The sequence below is a fragment of the Drosophila albomicans genome, chromosome 3, assembly GCF_009650485.2.
Source record: "Drosophila albomicans strain 15112-1751.03 chromosome 3, ASM965048v2, whole genome shotgun sequence".
Taxonomy (NCBI): Eukaryota; Metazoa; Arthropoda; class Insecta; order Diptera; family Drosophilidae; genus Drosophila; species Drosophila albomicans.
Window position 1 is genome coordinate 19,032,046 of NC_047629.2, and position 19,631 is coordinate 19,051,676.

The 19,631-nt window shown below is 36.5% G+C and overlaps 1 protein-coding gene across 4 annotated transcripts in view; it reads left to right on the top strand.

Moving 5' to 3' along the window:
• The first annotated feature begins 8,447 nt into the window (after positions 1-8,447).
• Positions 8,448-19,631, top strand: part of LOC117570385 (transient receptor potential cation channel trpm) — a 36,465-nt gene continuing 25,281 nt past the window's right edge. Inside the window, exons 1-6 of one of the 4 annotated variants that reach the window (XM_034251997.2) lie at positions 8,448-8,737; positions 14,960-15,042; positions 17,203-17,365; positions 17,618-17,758; positions 17,903-17,975; positions 19,298-19,457. In XM_034251997.2, the coding sequence (XP_034107888.1) occupies positions 8,711-8,737; positions 14,960-15,042; positions 17,203-17,365; positions 17,618-17,758; positions 17,903-17,975; positions 19,298-19,457 (647 nt within the window). In that variant the 5' untranslated portion in view covers positions 8,448-8,710. Of the gene's footprint in view, positions 8,738-13,125; positions 13,501-14,959; positions 15,043-17,202; positions 17,366-17,617; positions 17,759-17,902; positions 17,976-19,297; positions 19,458-19,631 lie in introns of those variants that run through there. The other 3 variants (XM_034251996.2, XM_052005349.1, XM_034251990.2) reach the window with 3 other exon arrangements.

Genomic DNA, 19,631 nt, shown 5'->3' on the forward strand with positions numbered 1-19,631 from the left:
TATTGATTGGATGAGCATAACACAGGGCACCTGTTTTGTTAGCCACCCAGTGAGCCAGCCAGCTAGCGTGTATCCTTGGCCGCATTTTCTGCGACTTCCTGGCATTTGAATGTCACACGTGCCATTGACGGAAATGGCAGACAAACAGCCAGTCAGTCAGGCAGCCGTCAGCCAGGGGCAAGGATGATGCCTGTGTGAGTTGCTGTTAAATGGCTACTCGAAGACTCAAGCTGTCGTTGATATCCTTTGCCATTCTTGCTTGCTCTTGTCGCTCCTCGTTAGTTTGTCAGAGTTTTATAGCGTATTTGTGCTCAATGAATGCGCTATTATCACACTGGGTTGAACGAAACTATTTGAAAAAACAGCCAGGAAGAATGCTAGAGTCAAGTGTTGACACTAAGAGACCTGTTCACAAGGGTTTAACTGTGTAATTCTCAAAGTCATTGTTATGCAGATTGCATATTGATTGATTTAAGTGTGAGTGCAATTTTATTATGATTTAACTATTTTTGTGGTAGCTGATATAATAATTGGCAATGAATTTTTATACTCGTTATCAAGGAGTATATAGAAATTTAAGAAATAATTTTATATGAACGGCTGCTTCTATCTGGTCTTTCAATATACCAAATGTAACCATCAGTATATCTTAGCATTTTTTTTTAAATTTGGTTTACTTTAAGTATGGTCTATTTTGAATGTAATACTATATCGATATACCAAATACAGCTTTTAGTATATTTTATTATTTTTGGGTATATTAATATGGTATATTTCAAGAATAATGAATGGTGAAAACGGCAGCTTATATCTAATCTTACAATATACCAAATATAAACGTCAGTATATTTTAGCGTTTGTGTGCATATTTTGAGTACAATACCATATCGATATACCAAATATAGCTTTAGGTACATTGTAGTAGTTTCGTATATTAATTCGGTATATTTTAAGAATAATATCAGGAATAGACAACGGGTATCTCGAACACATTTGACTGTAGTTTTATTACTTATTCTGACTGCAAAACTTTCATTCACATTTCACTTTCGATAAACTTAATAGAGCTCTTACAAAGGCAAACAGGTTTAAAAAAGGTGAAAAAGTGCTGCAGGACATCAATTAAACCTATATTTAATAATCCTTTTGATGAATTTTTGAGTGTTCAGTGATTTTGCGTGTAATCGATTACCTGCCATAACCTCTTTTATTTTAATGGCTTTAAATGAAGTTTCCTGTTTTCCATATTGCCACTGGCGATAGTTCATTAGCAGAACAGGATATTTAACAGGATGTGGGGAGAAGGAAGAGCACAAATGTGAAATTCAAGTGAAGTACTATTATGAAAGTATCGCAATGCTGAAGGATGCTTTGTTGGGCTGAAACAAACACTAAGCCATTTGTCTGCAGCTAAACGATAAACACACAACGAGACTGTGTTTCTACTTTTCTCTCTGCCTCTGTCTCTGTTGGACTTTTATCCTTCTTGTTGGCCAGCTGGTTTAGGTCAATATGTAATCAGGTTTCGACAGCAGTACACATCCATTACCATTGACCTTTTTTTGTTTGCCACTGCTAATTTGCTGCTAAGCGCTTTTGACCAACCAGCTATAAAAACTACACATCACTCTTACGACCTCTTCTTTGTTGGTGCGTTTGTGTGGGTGTGTGTGTAAAAGTGTGTGTCTGGGGCTTGTGTATTGTAGTTGACAATTGGTTCGGCTCATTTTTCATGAGAAGCTGAAGTCTTATCTCAATTACGAATTCATTCATACAGACAGCTGAGCACACTTGACAGTTGATGACGTTTTGTGGCTCAAACTCAACTCAGATGCCGCCTCCAACTGTGTCCTGTCTATCTTCTCTGACTGATTGTCAGTCTTGCCTTAGTGTTGCCAACTAATTGCCACAAAAGAAGCATAAAACAAACAACCAAAAAAGGCTAGAATGTGCCTAAAATTAGAAGGGAAAGTAAAACAATTATTATTTTAATGGAATAGGTTTAGGTGGTGATTGGACTTGTTTAAATGGTTATAAGAAGTATTGTTCTTAACCTTATTTTTGTAGCAGCTACTTTTCTGTTGATGATTTTAGACTATGAACTTATAATTGTTAGATAATTGAACCTTCCGAACTTTAAATCATAATAGCTAGAGAGTAAGTTAACATAATTTTTGTCAATGAAATATAATATGTTACATTTTAAGAGATTAATTTTTGATACTTGGCAAGAATCTAATATTTGGGAAAAAGAGTTAAATTCCCATCTATCTTAAAAGTTACAAATTAAAGGTTTCCTCATAGAAATATAAAATAAAGGACACACTTTAGCACTCTCCTAAAAAGAAGTTACTAATACCCCCATTCTAAACTTCTAAACTTTTCCAACCCCCAAATCTTTAAAAAATACGAAAAATACTTTAAAATTCGTTACGGCTGAAGCAGTTGAAAACCATAGAAATCTAACCGGAAAATAGCTGAGTTGAAAACCCTGTTTTTACCCCATCACACACACATCATGACCACGGTTAGACAACTAAAGTGAGAAATCTGTAAAAAACGTGACGTAAATGCGGGCTTGTGAGTACGCAACCATCACTATACTCTATATATATATGAATTTCACACTCGACTACTGCTTTTCTGCTCCTTTCATGTCCTTTTACGCGCGTTATTGTTGGCTGACTGACTGATTGTGCTAACTACTCACCCGCAGGCAGCCAGGCATCGGCGTCGTCGTTGTCGTCAAGCACTGAAACTGAGGTTGCGACATTGCATTGCGAAATTGCCGATGAAAGTGCTACATAAGAAGAAGAAGCAGCACTGAAAAGTTCGAAAGTTTCTTTATAAGTTACCTTTAAGTTGAACTAGCTAGTTGACAAGAAGAGGTCGGCTTGAGGTTCGTTGTGAGAGGTTGTTCATGGTTCGCTAGCGGCACTTTTGTTGCTTTGATGTGTATTTGAGCAACGCGTTGAATGATGTATTAAGTTCTCGTAAAGCGAATTTGAATAATACAATTGCCACATAATGGCTTTCAGTTGCACGGCGTATAAAATATGTGTCATGCAGCGCCAGTTAGAATTTTGGTTTCGATTCAAGTGCGAGTAACAACCACCTGTGAAAAAGTGTAGCATACTTTACAGCGCAGCATAAGCTCAGGCTCAATGCCAGGATGAACGTTGAGTATCTCTGCTTATTGCTTATTTTATCTCTGCTTGAGACTCTCAGTTTTGTGCCTCACACATCGACGGGCACGCAATTGCTTATTAAAGTCAAATTAGAACTTTGAGCAATCATTTGAGTAGAGAGAAAAGAAAAGGCACAAAACTTAGTTATCCAAAATAACGACAGCCGACGACGACGACGACGAGTACGTGTCTGCACAATATTAAAATGTCTTTTGTTCATGCATAAATTTAATGGGCTGTTATCTTAATTTTGTGCCTAACTGACTGCACAAAAGTTAATCACATACGTTCGCTGCTCCTGAGGCGTATTTAAGTATTGATTTTGGCTTGATACTGAGCTGGGGGGAGAATAAAAGAATGAGAGTCTGTACTCTGACTTCTGTGAGCATATCCTTGAGTCGCATGGCCAGTGGATTATAATACGCACATAATCTCAAATGAAAGCGAATTTCTTGAATTCCGCAAATTAAGGCAGCTCAGCGGCGGCGTCGGCAACAGCTACAACAAAAATAACATACGAAAAACTTGGCATTTTCTTTCACGTTACACGTTTTCTTTGCTTTTCATACCCTGCTGCCAAGCTGCTTGAGAGATTGGGTATGCAGCAAGCAGTCTGACTGACCTTTGTGTGTATTTTAGTGTGTTTTTGATTGACAGCACCGGGGCAGCATTTGTCAGTGATTACCTTCTGTCAGTTTTCTGTGTGCGTCCGTCTGAGAGAAGAGCCAGAGTCTGCAAATTTAAACTGACATGTGTAAAATTAGATTATAACGCAAAGGTAAAGAATGGGTAAATTTAAAGTCGTTATAATTAAAAATTGCTTTCGTTTAAGTGTTTTTGCTTCCTAGGTGTTGACTACTGCCAGGGCATCCCTTTAGTCAGTTACATTTTGAGGGCTTTTTTTTGGTTTTTTGTTTTATTTGATGTTTCACTTGTTTGTTTCTTGCACTCTGTATTGTGGCGCTTGTGATTCAAGCTAAGCTGTTGAAATGCTTGGCATAACTTTTACTGCTTGCTGTTGCTGTTGCTGCTGTCACTGCGAACATTTCTTTTATTTCAAATTTCAGCGGCATTCGGAGGGAGCAACATTTGTCGCGTCTTGTTTTCTCGTTTCTTGGCCTTGCGCGAACTCTCACAGCATCTCTATGCCCCACATCTCAGTTTTCTTCTTTCGCTGACTGTGTCTCAATGTATTTGTCTTTGTATTCCACTTACTGCAAATGAAGCTGTGCGTGGGCAACTTGAGCTAGCGACTGGCCATGTGTCAGTCTAGCACATTTGCTGACGCCTTCGTTGCAAGCAAATGCGGGCGGGCAACAACATTTCACATATATTTTTATACCCGTTACCCTTAGGGTAAAAGGGTATTATAACTTTGTGCTGACAAAAAATGTATGTAAGTGACAGAAGAAGGCATCTCCGAGCCAATAAATTCTTGATCAGCGTCAACAGACGAGCCGATATAGCCATATCCGTAATAACTAATAATAATAATAATAACTATAGTCTTTTTAATTTGGATGAGATTAGATACAAATGTTAGAAGTTATAAATGAAATATTTTTGTATGGGCAAACGCCTAATTTCTACGCTATGGCTGACAGTCTGGTATATTTTACACTCTATGGTATATTTTAAATTTAGTATTATATCAATATACCAAATATAGCCTTTGGTATACTCTTTAGTATTTTTGTGGTGTATTAATTTGGTACATTTTAAAATTTATTCAAAATGAATAACGGATATCTCACAGTCGAGCACACTCGACTGTAGCTTTCTTGTTTTGTTGTCCTTTTATTATCAACATGGGTTCAACATGGCAGCAGAGCACAGACGGTTGACTATACATAGATATATAGCTGTAGCTGCGGGCCCAATTTGCATGGCAAGTGTTTTATTTTACACTGTGCAACGCGAGACGTTAATCGACATTTAACAAAGTCATTTGCATTTTAATGTTAATATTTTTGGGGTGTAGCCTTTTTTTATTTTTTGCTTGTTTATTTTTAGTACAACATTGGACGGGTTATATTTGCAACATTCTGGCTTTAACTCTTTATGGGTCTCGTTTTTATTTTTTCATTACAGGCGCCTTAGGAAGAGAAGCCAACTGCATCTTAAGCACTTAACTCTTTTTGCCAGCGAAATTGCTCCATATGTTGGGGAAATTTACATCGAATCATGTCCAGGTTTATCATCAATATTCGCGCCCTGTTACCGTAAAGAAAATCGTAAAGGTAAGTTCGCGATGTCCTCAATGTTTTCATAACTCTGCTCTGCTCTGTTATTTTTCTGCCTGCATATTTAATTCACAGATTTATTTATGTTGTTGCCTAAGTAAACACAATTAGCATAGCATCATGCATTTAGGTATAATGCCTTCCAGGGTTAAAATCCTATGAGGCAATCACTCTTCATTTACATTGCGTTCAGTTTTTTTTTTTTTTTTTTGTTTCTGTTTTCTGTGTTTTTGTGTTTTTGTCATTCATAATTGGGTGCTGGGAGGTTCCGGGGGGCTTTCTATTTGTCCTTTTCTGTTTGTTTTGTACATTTATTATTAACATGCCCACGCGTTGCGTTTTAAATGTAATATTTTTACTTACGTTTCCTTTCCATTTCTTTCACTTCAACTTCCACTTCCATTTGCTTTGCTGCTCGCTCCACTCTTAAAGTCTTCTTGCATGCCAGAGGGGATTATTGCGAATGACACAAGCTTTAATATGCACAAGTTTTAAAAGCAAAACATCTTTGGGTAAAACAGTCATTCAATTATATTATTTACAAGCTTTTGCTGATGTCACCGAGTCTTTAGTATTTAATTAAAGCATTTTGCAAGCTTCGCACAAAATGGTTTCGAGAGCACGTTTTACGCATGCATGATTAAAATAGTATTTAAAATGAAATCAAAAAAATATAGTTTATCGAACATAATTATATTTTTCTTTTTCGTCCTCTTCATTCCCCTTCGCAAGAACCCTGTGAATTGTGCTCATTAAATAGAAATCAAATTGCCAGGATTATTCTCGACTAGACAGCGTTATCATCATTAACAACAGCAACTGCAACTGCGACAGCAAACGTGACAGAACTTTGGAGTGTGTTTCTGCTTCATCGGTTTCGTTCTTTTCGAATATACATATATATATATCTATATCTTCTGTGTATGTGTGCGTCCCTGTGCGTCCATAGCGGACTATGTTGAAACCAAAACGATTGGCCAAACAGAAGCCCAAAGCAAAACCGGTAAGTTCAATCAAAATCTTCACACCTCTCAATCACATAACATAAATCAAAATTACAATAACTCAACCAATCAAAAGAAAGAAAAAAAAGAAGAAAAATACTTACTTTTTAACCTCTCTTCTCTAAATCTGTAAAATTTCCTCAATCTATCCAATCTATCGAGTAGCTTTCTATCTTCTTCCCCCATAAAATGATATAACGCATATGTTATTATTTTTCGCTTAACTCCTTCCTGAATCTTTCTCTGCTAACTGCTACATTGACTGACTGCCAAACTGCTTTGTTGCGAAAGCAAAAAGAAAATTAATCACATTAAAAATGAAGGAAAAGTCAACGCTTTAATTATAAAGCGTTTGCTTTTTTCCATTGCGATGTCTTCTTTACGTTAAATATTTGCTATTTTTCTACTATTTCAATCTATGGTTGCCCAACTTTTTGGCACTGGCCTTGAACAACTTTATAATGAAACAGCATCAAAGTTTTAAGTAGAAAAACTATTTGCGAATTGTAGCTTAGTTGCGTTTTTGTACTTAGTTGGCTGCCTGCCTTGCATATCAAAAATATTTATACGTAGATTGCTTTTAAAATAAATATTAATTATCGTAATTAAGTATGATTCTGATTCTGTTGATCGTTTATTCAATTTATTAAGAGTATGCCAAATGGTAAGCCTAAAAGTATGCACTCAATTTGTTGAACGCGTGGGCGTTCTATATTTTTTTTTCTTCCAGTTTTTTGTTTCTCTTTTGGGTTATCTTTTCTTATCAGTGACTCCCGCTGCTGCTGCTTCTGCTTATCTGCGCTGCGCTGCAGCTGTGACGTCACCGGACAAGAAATATGAGTAATTGCAAGACGAACTTTAAATTGCTTAAAGTTGTGGGGGGTCATGATATCAACATTATTATAACAGTTGCCGGCTTTTATGATGTACATTAAAAGTTTTGTGAGCGCGCCCACAAGTCCAAAAGTTTTATAATGAAGTTTTTTTTCTCAGCGATCGCAAAAAGAGAGCAACAGATTAAGAGCGAGAGAGTGAGCAAGCGTGTGACTAAACAAGACAACAAGCGCGAGCAGATGTTGTCTTGAGGTAAACGAATAGAGAATACTCTGACAATTTGTTGAGGTATTAGTTATTGAAGCTAATTTTATATTTCTGCACTTTTTTTTGGCATTTACACTACAGGTATAACATTTCAGCACACCTTAAAGATTTTTTGGTCGTGATACACTTTTTTTTTAATTATTAGGAAAAATAAAATTAAATTTAAAATAAATTTTAAATTAAATTCAAAAGCTCGATAAAGTACACATATTGTTGTGTACTTATTACTTTGACCAGCAGTGTAGATGATTAGTAATTTATTGCAATGATCGATTCATGCTCAAATAAGTTTGGATATTTGCAAAGCATTTACTTTGATGTTGTTTGAGGTAAACGAATAGAGAATACTCTGACAATCTGCTGTGATATTAATTATTGAAGCTAATATACATATTTCTTCATATCTTATTTTTTGGTATTTACACTACTGGTCAACAATTTAAAGCACACTTTTAAGATGTTTTCTAGGGGTAAACTTTTCTAATTATAATGATAAAAAAAACAATTAAGCTAAAATTAAAAATATAAATATAAATTTTCAAATAGTTCTGTTTTTCTTATTTTTACCAGCAGCGTTGATAATAAATGATGTATTGCTGTGATCGATTCATGACTAAGTAACTTAGCGTATTGCAGAGCATTTACTCTGACTCCCTCTCTCCCTCTCTCTTGCGTTTGGTCGCTCTCTCATTTGTTGTTATGCTCAGTTGACTATCTGCTCGAGTGAGTTTTTATCTGCGTTGTTGTCTCTTGTCATTCGTCTGATTGCTTGACATTCGATTTTATATGTACGATGCGTGTGTATGTGTGTACTCGTGTGATTATTTGCGCTTTTAATTGACACAGTTTGAGCGCTTTGGAAAAAAACTTTACTCGTACTCAGTGTACAACGCGACTTTGACGCCGCCATGTGAGAGTTGTGTGTTCTTTTCTTCTTTCTTGGTAGAACGCGCGCGTCATTTACTTTATTTTTTTGTTGTTGTTTATGCTCTGCAAAAAATCGGTTGTTTTGTTTTTTCGTCACTTGATCATTTTATGTTTACGTCAAGTGTATTAGAAAAGTGTAATATATTTTGTTTGTTTGAACTGCTGTTAATTGGCAGTTGACTGCAGATGTTACAACAACAACGACAACAACAACAACAACAGAGGCGACAACAACTGCAGCTTGACCATGTACTTTGAGACCAATTGGGTGTTTGTAAGTAAAACCCTTAAAATACCATCTTAATTGGTAATTAATGTGTTTTAATTGGCTTGTTTGTATTTAGTTGAAGCGAGTTCCATTTGAGTTGAATTGAAGTGCATTCGTCTTGTTGTTGCTCTCTCGTTCGCTATTGTTATTAATCAGCAGCTATTTATTTTCGACTCCCTCTCTCTCGCTCACGTTCATACTCACTTGCTGTTCTAAACAAAGAGAGGGAGAGCGAGAGATGGTGAGTGGTTGCTCTCGCTCTTGTGCTCATTGATTACAGTTTGTTATTGGAAAATGTGTTTATGAAGCGAATCGCTTTAAGGCTGTTCACGAAAAAAAAACAAAAGAAAAAAGCGAATGCAATCAATGCATCAATAAAATAGATGCAGCACTTCATCAGACACGTCAGCTTCTATATCAATTTTCCACTTTGGCGATTTACTGCGATGCCCCCGTCGACAACAGGTAAACTGCCAACTGCCAACAGCTCTAAGGTAAAAAGGTAACAAACAGCTGCTGCTGTAACAAGAACAACAACAACAACAGCTGTAGCTGCAGCTGCAACTTATTGTTGTGCTTGCTGCTGCTGCCGATGCTGTTGCAAAAGTCGCTCTGTTTGTCAAGGGCCTGTGGGCAAAAAGTTGGTTTACATTATTCTCGAACAGGATCGCTTTGATGCAGATATTAAATGCAATTTTGTGTTTGCCTTTCTGCCAAGCTGCACCATTCGTTCAGTTCAATAAAATGCAAGCAAAACTTACGTGTGTGGGTGTGTGTGTGTGTGAGGCGTGGCAAGGATTCAACTTTATCCTGCGCTGCGTTGCCAAGCAGCCAACAAATTGAAGCTGCATTGTGGATTAAAGTTTTTGTTGCGCCAAGCACGAAAAAAGGGCAGACGTTGCAGCTAATTTCCAAAGTGTAATTAAAAATATTTGATCTAGCATCAACTTTATTTCAAATTACTAAAAAAAACTTTTGGATTTATTTGTTTTGCGGCATAGATTTAATTGGGGTTCCAGGTTATTTCTTTTGCGGTTGTTCTCCATAAACAAATTTGTTGATGTCCATCCCCCGCAATAAAATTAATATTCATTGACAAGGCAGGTGGAACTGACAATTTAATTGGCAACCATATTCAAGTGAACAAACACACCTGTGTGTGTGTATAATAATCATATGAGGATTCAACGAGTCCCAATTGCATTCGCAGTGCAAATGTTCATGAAAATTGTTTCCGTTTTACTATTTGGATGCATTGTGCACATTGGCATAAAATTGCTAATTGGGTTTTTGGCAATTTCCGCAAAAATTCGTGAATTGCAGCGAACATTCGAATAATTCCAGCAATATGCATTTCATAATTCGACAAATAAAGCGTTAATCAACTGTCCGTTCGGTTAGATTTAATAACAAGCAATATGTTGATATATTCATTATATCACTTTCGATTTCATTCAAGTGCATAGTATTTCCAGCTGAACTCACATTCGTTTTCAGCATGTCAATGCTTTTAGTTTAATGGGCATGTCATCGGGGAGCTTTAAAGTAATAATACTTCATGTATGAGAAGGCTTTTTGACAGCGCCGTAAAGTGGACACACTCGATTCCCTATGCGTGTGGGGTATATTAGTTTAATTTCAAATTTAATTACATTTAATGTTTTGTAGCATAAAAGCAAGGTCGAATCAGTGAAGCGAATGAACGGGGCAACCATCAATTACATCAATATTAGATCAACATTTTGTGTGCAGACAAACTTATTAAACATTTAATGAAATTCCAAATATTGAATTACGTTTTGCCAGTGCTTGTGTGGTTAGTTTGTTTGCGGTGAAACTGTGATATGACCGCAACGATGTGCTTGCCTTGCGGTTACCTAAATGCCCAACTTTGTGGTGACTAAAAGTCTTTTTCTGACAGAGAGAGAGCACTCACCTGGTCAACGAGTGAATGTTGCAGTGCAACAGTTTTTATTTTTATTTGTATTTTTTTTTTTGTGCGACTGCACTCAGACAAAACCACAGTCGCATTTCATCTGTGGCAATGAAATGTGAACTTGTTGACTGCCTGAGTGGCTTAAGAGGGGGCGGGACTCAGTGTCTGTCTGTGTATGTGTGTGTGCCATGGCACTCCCACACAATTTTAGATTTGATCAACAAGGACATCACGACATCATACCACAGCACAGCACACATGACAAATATTTGTGTGTGTGTGTGTGTGTGTGTGGGAGTTTGTGGTTTTGCATGTTCGAGAGCTACTTTTGTTTTTACAGTTGCGTTGCTTCCAAAGGCAACTAACATTTTGTAGTGCATACTTTTAGGCTTAGCCATGGCTAACAGCAATTTATTAAATTTTACTCTTTAAATTTTCAGACAATTATTACCTTTTACCCAAAAGTGTTCTACAAATATATATCCATATTTATTTTTATTAAATCAATCAATCATAAAATATACAGCTACAGCTACAGTTACAGTTACAGCTGCAAAGTGGTCTGGTAGTAAGTCCGTCTCAACGAAATGCATCAGTTAAAAGTTGCCCCTGATCATAATAATACAAACATATAATGCGATACTAATAGAACATAGTAGTATGTGAAACGCTCCCAACTAATTTTACAACAATAATATTTTTCTTCTATTTACAAACATTTGCTTTGCACACAACACAAACAAACACCAAAAATTTCCTCTGAACACACAATAAAACATTGCCTCTTCTACTCAACTATATATATATGCTCTATATATTCACTACACTTTACTTTCCCTACACGAAAATTGGTTGTTAATTTTGATGACATAATAACACACTTATTACAACTTCTTTATGCATTAATTTTTTTATTACATTATATTTTTTTCCATATGTATTTTTTTTTACACTTTACGCCACAAAAAAAAAAAAACCACACTCACAAAACGAACATTAAAATTGTGTGAAAACAACTGATGCACTTTTTTGTGTGTTTTCGCTGAATTCAATTACAAAACTACTCTGCGTTAATGCACAAAACTGATTTTGAAATACACGCGATTCAACAACAATTACATTATGATAAACATGCGTGTTACATTCAAAAATATATATACAAAATTAAAATTAATATGTATATGTGTACACACACGCAAAACTTTTGTATTTAAAACAAAACAAAATTATGAATAATGTCAAACACACACGTAAAAACGTTAAAAAATACAAAAAAAAAAGATACCATGGGGACTGAAAAAAATCTGTTGGGGTCTGATAAATATAACTGTGCCCAGGGTAAGCTATCAACGTCCAACTTCAAACTATAATTTTGCAAATATGCGCAATTAATTAATTGTTTTATGTTGTTCGTTACTCTTGTTGTTATTTTGTTCTTTTGTTTAGCCATTAACACACATTTGTTTATTTGTATCGCATATAATATCAATCAGAAATAAATTCCATTTCATTTCGCTTAAGGTTTTTGAGTAATGCTTTCGTAAATTTGTGTATATTGTATATTGTATATTTGTGCCAAAAACCAAAAATCCAAATGCAATTTGTAATTTTGTTGTGTCGTGTTGTGCTGTTGTTCACTTTTGCATTGAATAATTACTTTCTCAGCATGTTTCTCTGATTGAAATTCTGGTTTTGTAAATATTTTGGCAAAGAGCAAAGGTTGCAATTTAATATTTAAGCACAAGTTTGAGATAGAATATTTTTTGAACTTGAATCTTACTTGAATTGAATTACATGTTTTTTTGATTAGCAAAATGCCAAAATTTGATTAGATGATAGTTGTAGTATTATTTTGCAGTAATTAAACTAATGAAATGCTATAGCATTGATTGTCATTTGTGCATTGTGCTATCAATTATGTTGAGCACAAACGTAGGCAGTCAAGTGGCATGTAATCAAATGCCCATGTGCATTCAGAGAATCATTAATGAGAATGCATTCACAGTTTTGAGCAGCTGAGCAGTTGAGTTGTTTGCCAAGTTTGTTGAAATTTAAATTTGAAACAGCTTTCGCCTTTCGCAAATGGCATTAAATGACCTCCTAAAGGACTCGACGAGATCCGGACACAAGCTAAATTGATTTGTTGCACTCGAGTGCACCGCAGCAAAACTCTCGTACACAGTGCAAAAAGTCGAGGGCGAAAGGAAGGTGTTATTGAGGTGTTGACGAACAGACCTTTACCTTCAACAGGTTCACACTTGTCGCTCGACTATTTTTAGCTGTGTAACGAGCTTGGCATATCTAATCTTATCGCTTGCTCTCACTCTGTGTCTGTCTCTGTCTCTCCCCTAAATATACGCTTTGAATAACAAGAGGCAAATCTGGCCGGTTAACCGCATCTAACCAGCATCCGATGCGTGTCAGTTGAGATTTGCCAGCCGGTTGCGTTAGTAGTACTTCACTGGATGCCTGAAGAGATGTTGCAATTAAATGCAACTGCTAATTAATTGCATCCCAAAAACTTTGTTGCAAAACAACTCGCATAATGGTTATCGATTCACCAGTTGTGGCACAAAAATATCTGCGCCGCGTCTCGAAAGATTTCTCGACAGTGCGTCGCTATAGCAACACTCCAGGCTCGTTATCCCTGGAAAATTCCACCGCCACCGCCACCGATGGAGCCGAGGATCTGCCCAGCACTCCGCGTGGCATTCGAAAGCGGCAACGGATGCGCAAACGTTCTTCGGTATCGTCGACGCTATCGAAAGTTTTAATACTCAATGTGCGTGATTTGCTGAAGGCGCATGCCAACTGCGAGCCACCAACAACAGAGGTACTCGAAACTATACTCTGAGTGTTTATTTAGAATCAAGAGTGGGACAGAAAGATGCAGGAGGAGGAGGAGGAAATCACAGTTGGCTCTTGTGTGCTCCTCAATTGTTTTGCCATGGCAAACTGTTGCATTTTCTACCAACTTTGAGAGCCCTCAAATCGAGCTTAGATTGAGTTTTGCGAGAGAATAGTTTTTCCTTTAACATACTTACTTATTGCGCAAGTTTCGTTTCGTTTCGTATCGTTTTTTCTCTGGCTTCATTTTGTTTTATTTTTGTTATACTTGGGAAGTATTTTGCATGGCTTTGCTTGGTGTTTGTAACTGCGATAATACTTAGTTAAAGTTGATTATACGTAAAGTTTCAATTTGATGTTGCCATATTTTTTATACCGAAGCCTTAAGCATGTATCCATGGTTATTCAATTGGTTGTAAATGGTAAATACCGATTTCTATGTTCAACTTTAAAGAAGTTTCCGCTTTATGAAATAAATGTGTAAGCTACAAAAGAAACATTTTATTTGTGGGGGTTCAATTATTATATAAATTTTGTAGTTTTGTTTAATATACGAAATTGGTTTTTATGTTATTTGTAGTGGTACGAAAAAAAACAATTTATTAATATATTTTTCGGTAGTATTTTTTTCTTAGAGAACAACAAAATTCTGCTGATTAAAGTATTATCTAGTAATATTGATTTTGTTTATCGCTAAAATATACTGCTAATTAAAATATTACTCAGTATAATGTGTAACAGTAAAAAATACTGCTGATTAACCAGTATTATTTATTTTTTTTTTATTTGAGTATTTTTTGTGTAGAAAAGGAAAAGAAATTACTTCCAATTAAAATATTATTCAGTACTATTTATTTTGTATAACACCAAAGAAAGACTGTTGTTTAAATTACTATCTAGTAGTATTTATTCTGTAGAACAAAAAAATACTGTTAATTAAAATACTATCTAGTAGTATTTATTTTGTAGAACAGCAAAAAATATTGTTGCTTAAAATACTATCTAAATAAGTTTATAAATTGATCGTTTTCATGTATATTTTTTTCCCCTTTGCAATATATAATTATTTTCTGTAGCACTCTTTAAACCTACAATAGCAATAATAGCAACAACAATGCAGTGGCACACATGAATTCACTCATAAACTGCGACTCTAATGTTTTTCTATACTATTTTGTAGATGATATTATTTCGGTTCCTTGAGTATTTTCCACTCTAGCTGTACTTAAAATATATATATACATACTATGTATGATAAAAAATAATGATAAAGGTCTTTAATGGCAAAAAAAAAGAAATACGCGATTTAACATTCAAAATGTTTAATGTACATAAAATGTAATTAGCTTTTCGATTTCATTTGTCTTAAACTGAAAACTAATCGATTTATTTCTACCATTTCTTAACGTTTATTTTGTGTTGTCCAAAAAAAAAAACAAAAAAAGCATCAGCCCCGAAGTTGGATCGAGACCAATTTTCAGAAACGCGAGTGCATCAAATTCATCCCATGCCCAAAGGACGATACAAAGTAAGTGCCATCCTGCCAAATCCAATTGCATTAATTTACTAATTAAGCCAGTGAAGTGCATCTGATGTGGCCACCCCGTAAAACCGATGGCTTTGCTAGGTTAGCCCCACAACAGCATCACAGCATCACAGCAGCTGCAGCCTGGATCAAACTTTTGACCCAGTTTTTTGCGTATCAAACAAGTGAAGAATGAAAAAAAAAATACAAAAAACGAACCCAACGCCTGATGCAGTGAGGCGGCACATCTATTTGCCCTAGTTTTTCGTAGAGAAAGAGGAGCAGCGCGTTGTGTATTTAGTTTCATTTTTGGCGTTGGCATTTTATTGTTTATTATTGTGGCAGGCAGACAGACGGGCAGGCGGACAGGCGGTCGGCATCACCCCGCTGGCGTTGTCACGACGCCGCCTCGCTTACCAATTGAGATAAATGCGTTATAAACTTGGCAGCCTGTCTAACAAGAAACGTCTTCGTCTTCGCTTTTGCCTTCGCCCCTCAGTGTATAAGTTGCCTTAACTTAACTTGGCTTATTTGGGTGAAAGTTTTCAGTTACGTATATAACGCATACAGACGCACACGGCTTTATGACGGCTTTATGACTTTCGACTCTCAACTCTCTGCTGACGTTCTTATCAGGCTTTTTGCTACTCAAATATTTGATTTCGGTTAGCAGTTGTTTCAGAGTTTTAACCCACACCCCCGCACTAGCATCAAATAATGTCAACCAGCTGTTGCCTGGGTTGCATGCAACCAATGAGACCTACATAACTGTGCAACTATTTTGATACATGCCACTCAACAGCAGTAGCAGCAACAGCAGTTCTCGCCTTGTTGCCAATTGTTGACTGGCCAAATCCATTAACGCCATGCTCCATAACCATCCTGTTGTTGGCCTCTGCCTTTTGTCTGTGTTTGCTGCTGACAAAATAAATTACTTTATTTACAAACACTCGCCGAGTGTGCTCGACATTATTCATGGCTTAGTCTCGCCTCAGTGGCGTGATAGGCACGTGTTGCATGTGCCACCAAACAATAGCGAATGTAAGAGGGCATATTTGATGTGGCAGAGGGTTAAGGTTTTGTCTGGCAGAGGCTTGACTTGCTTTGTTTTGATAAGCTGTTGCTCATTAGTTACATTTTAATTCAGCTATCTCAGTTGGAGGAGTAAACATTATGTAAAAACATTTGTAGTTGTTTATTTAACGTACAAGTAGATATAGTAAATCTCCATAGTTTGCACAAACATTTTAAAGTATAAATAATTAATCCAGCCAAAGTGAAAAATGTTTTTTTTTGAGTTGTCAATATGTTGATATTTTAATCTGTTTAATAGATGTGCCTTTAGCCATATTTAACATAACCACCGATGATCTAGACAAAGTGTTTCCGGTTAAATGACTGCTTTTATGAGGCATCGAATTTTGTTTTATTAAATATTTATGCAGAACATATATTTTGGAAAACAAAGTGTGTGAGCTGTGTATTATTTGAAATTTATTGCCATTTGTGGAGGAAAAACGCTTGAGCAAACGCTGGCATGAAAATTCTGTCAGAAGAGAAATACAGACAAGCCCCTTGACAGCGACAAGCACACGCACAACACACACACACACACACACACACACCTGGAATTGTGACAGGCTTCCACAAAATCAACAACTGAAATGGCAAGAGAGATAGAGAGAGAGAGAGACAGAGAGTGGAATAAAGTCTCTTGCACAACAACGAGCAGCACAAAAGAGACGCACATGCATAAATAAATAACAGTTTATTCGACACGTGAGATTTGCCTGGACATTGATGAGCGTGTGTGTAGGTGTATGTGTGTGCGTGTGCGTGAGAGTGTGTGCGTGTTTACTTACACATATCGCTGGCAGTTAGTCAAGTGTCATTTATACCGTATACGAACGTATGTATATTGACCATAAATCAACACCTCAAACCCAAAAATAGTCAACTAATTTGCCAACAAATATATGTATATCTCTACATTTAATGCTTTAATTTGCAGTAGCTTTATTCAATTATTTTTTTATTGATATTTATTGAATTAAGCAGCAAACTGTGCGTTTATTTAATTACACGCCAGATAACGTATAATTGAATAGTCTAAATGCGAATGTGTGTTTCCTTTTTTTTGTTTTTTGGTATTTATCAACACAGATGTTGCTGCGGCCAGGCACAGATCACACATCAGACGATTGCAGGCATCGAGAGTGGTTCGCCAGGTGATTTGTGGCTGCCCACGAAGCACACGCGTCCACAGCCCACAGATGCTTATGGCACCATTGAGTTTCAAGGTGGCGCACATCCAACAAAAGCGCAGGTGAGTTCATTAGTTACAACTGCGAGCTTCCCACTGGTTACTTAGAGGAAAGGTCACTTGCCACGTGCCGCGTGCCCTGACCACGTGCCACATTTAAAGTAAATTTGTTTTAGTGCCTCTCTCTGACTCTCTCTGAGTTGGTGTCTCTTGAGTTTGACTTCTTCTAGTCGGCAATAACTTTGACTTTGACTAAGATGCCCCAAAATACTTACACTCTCTCTCTCTGTGCGTATATATTTTTTGCGAGTTTAGTATGTGCGTCTGTCATTCGATACAAGACCGGAGCTGCTGGTACAGCTATTCACTAAGGAATGGAATCTGGAATTGCCAAAACTTTTGATCACCGTGCAGGGAGGCAAAGCCAACTTTGATTTGCAGGCAAAGCTGAAAAAGGTGAGCGAACTGAAGAAGTCGAAGAAGTATTTTTTTGTATTTTTTTGTTGGAGGGGAAAGTTTTTCGTACCAAGTGTCGTATTTCACACGCTAATTGAATGGCTTTGACTTTTGGATCTGAAAATGATTTCTTCGCTTTTGCAGGAGATACGCAAAGGACTTTTGAAGGCAGCGAAAACGACAGGCGCTTGGATATTCACCGGCGGTACCAATACGGGTGAGTTTTTCATTTAAGTTTTATGACAGACACTACAAGTTTTATGGCTCAGCATTAACCAGAAATACAAGAGGGGGAAAAAAAAATAAGTAGAGACCGTTCAGCTGTCAAAGTTAAATAAGTTTCATAAAAGTAAGCAAATATAATGAAACGCAATGCCCGCAAATACGCAAGTGGGGCACTCAGTTGAAAATTAAATAAATAAAAATCCCAAGCGGAAATCGCGCAGCCAAGTGATTGCACAGTTATTTGCTTCTTTCCTTTCCTTCCTTTATTCCACTCTCTGTGTGTGTATGTGTATAGGAGCACTAACATATTTAAATACCCTAACAAAAGGACATCTCTTGGCCACTCTGCAATCTTTAAACAATCATTAAAGTATATTTAATTTGTCAAACTAGCTTATGTTTAATTGTGGTTTAGTCTATGTAATTAAAGCAAAAATCCTTATAAATATTTGAGCCTTAAACAATTCTGTGAGGGTATGAAAAACGACTGCTGTGCCATGGCTTCGTTTTCTTCAGGAATATTGTCCTTTTTTTTGTCGTTTCTCTTTTGTGCTTCGTCTGTTATTACATTTTAGACACGCTCCCAGACTCCCAGACATTCACTTGCCCTCTTGTATAGGCAAGCAAAAAAACTAAACTTAAATGAAAGTGAATGTCAAGGTACTTGGACTTAAAAAAAAAGCACAAAAAACAAGGAAGAGCGTGCTCAACTGTGAGTTACCCGTTACAAAACAGTGTGGTATTAAATTATACCATACTAAATGATTCCACAATATATATAATTTTGGTATATCATATATACCTAACTAATCTACCGACAAAATTCTAAATTCTTGGTATGTTAATATACCACAAGATTTAAAATAACCCATAGAATACAAAATATTTGAGATTATCAGCCAAAGCAATTAAGATGTGAAGTCAGCGTTAGTCATATAAAATATACCAATAAATTGAACCAAAAATACACTAAAATATAAACCTTATATAGTATATAGATATACTAACACATTTACAATATACTAGAGAATAGAAAACATTCCAGATTATCAATCTAAGCATTTTTAGCTCGAATTCAGTTTCCGTTTTTGGTCATATAAATTTATTAGGAAGCATAAAATCTGCAGTTATTCTTGTAAGTACCAAACTCTAGCTTTGAAATTATGCTTGCCATACAGAATTGGCCACAAAGTTATAACACTCTTCTACTCAATGTGTAGCGGGTATAAAAAACAGAAAAAAACTTATTTATTTCGGTCATTGTTGCTGGCACTGAATTGTATTTTTTTGGCTGTTGTCTTTTTTGTTTTTTAGGCGTCACCAAACAAGTCGGCGATGCGCTGCTCCTGGAGGGACAACAACGCACCGGACGTGTGGTCAGCATCGGTATTGCGCCCTGGGGCATTGTGGAACGCAATCATGAGCTTCTGGGCCACAATCGTGAGGTGCCCTGCCACAGTATTAGTTCCCCGAGGCAAGTGTGTGGTGGCAAAGTGAAACCGCAATCAAAAGAAGTTTTTAATGCATATTTGATGAAGTTAACATTGGAGGGCGAGGCGCACCTGTTGCACTTGCCATGCAAAGTGAACTCACATCAAATATTGATGGCTGTCACTTGATGTGTTGCAATTGCTTGCTTGATTTGATT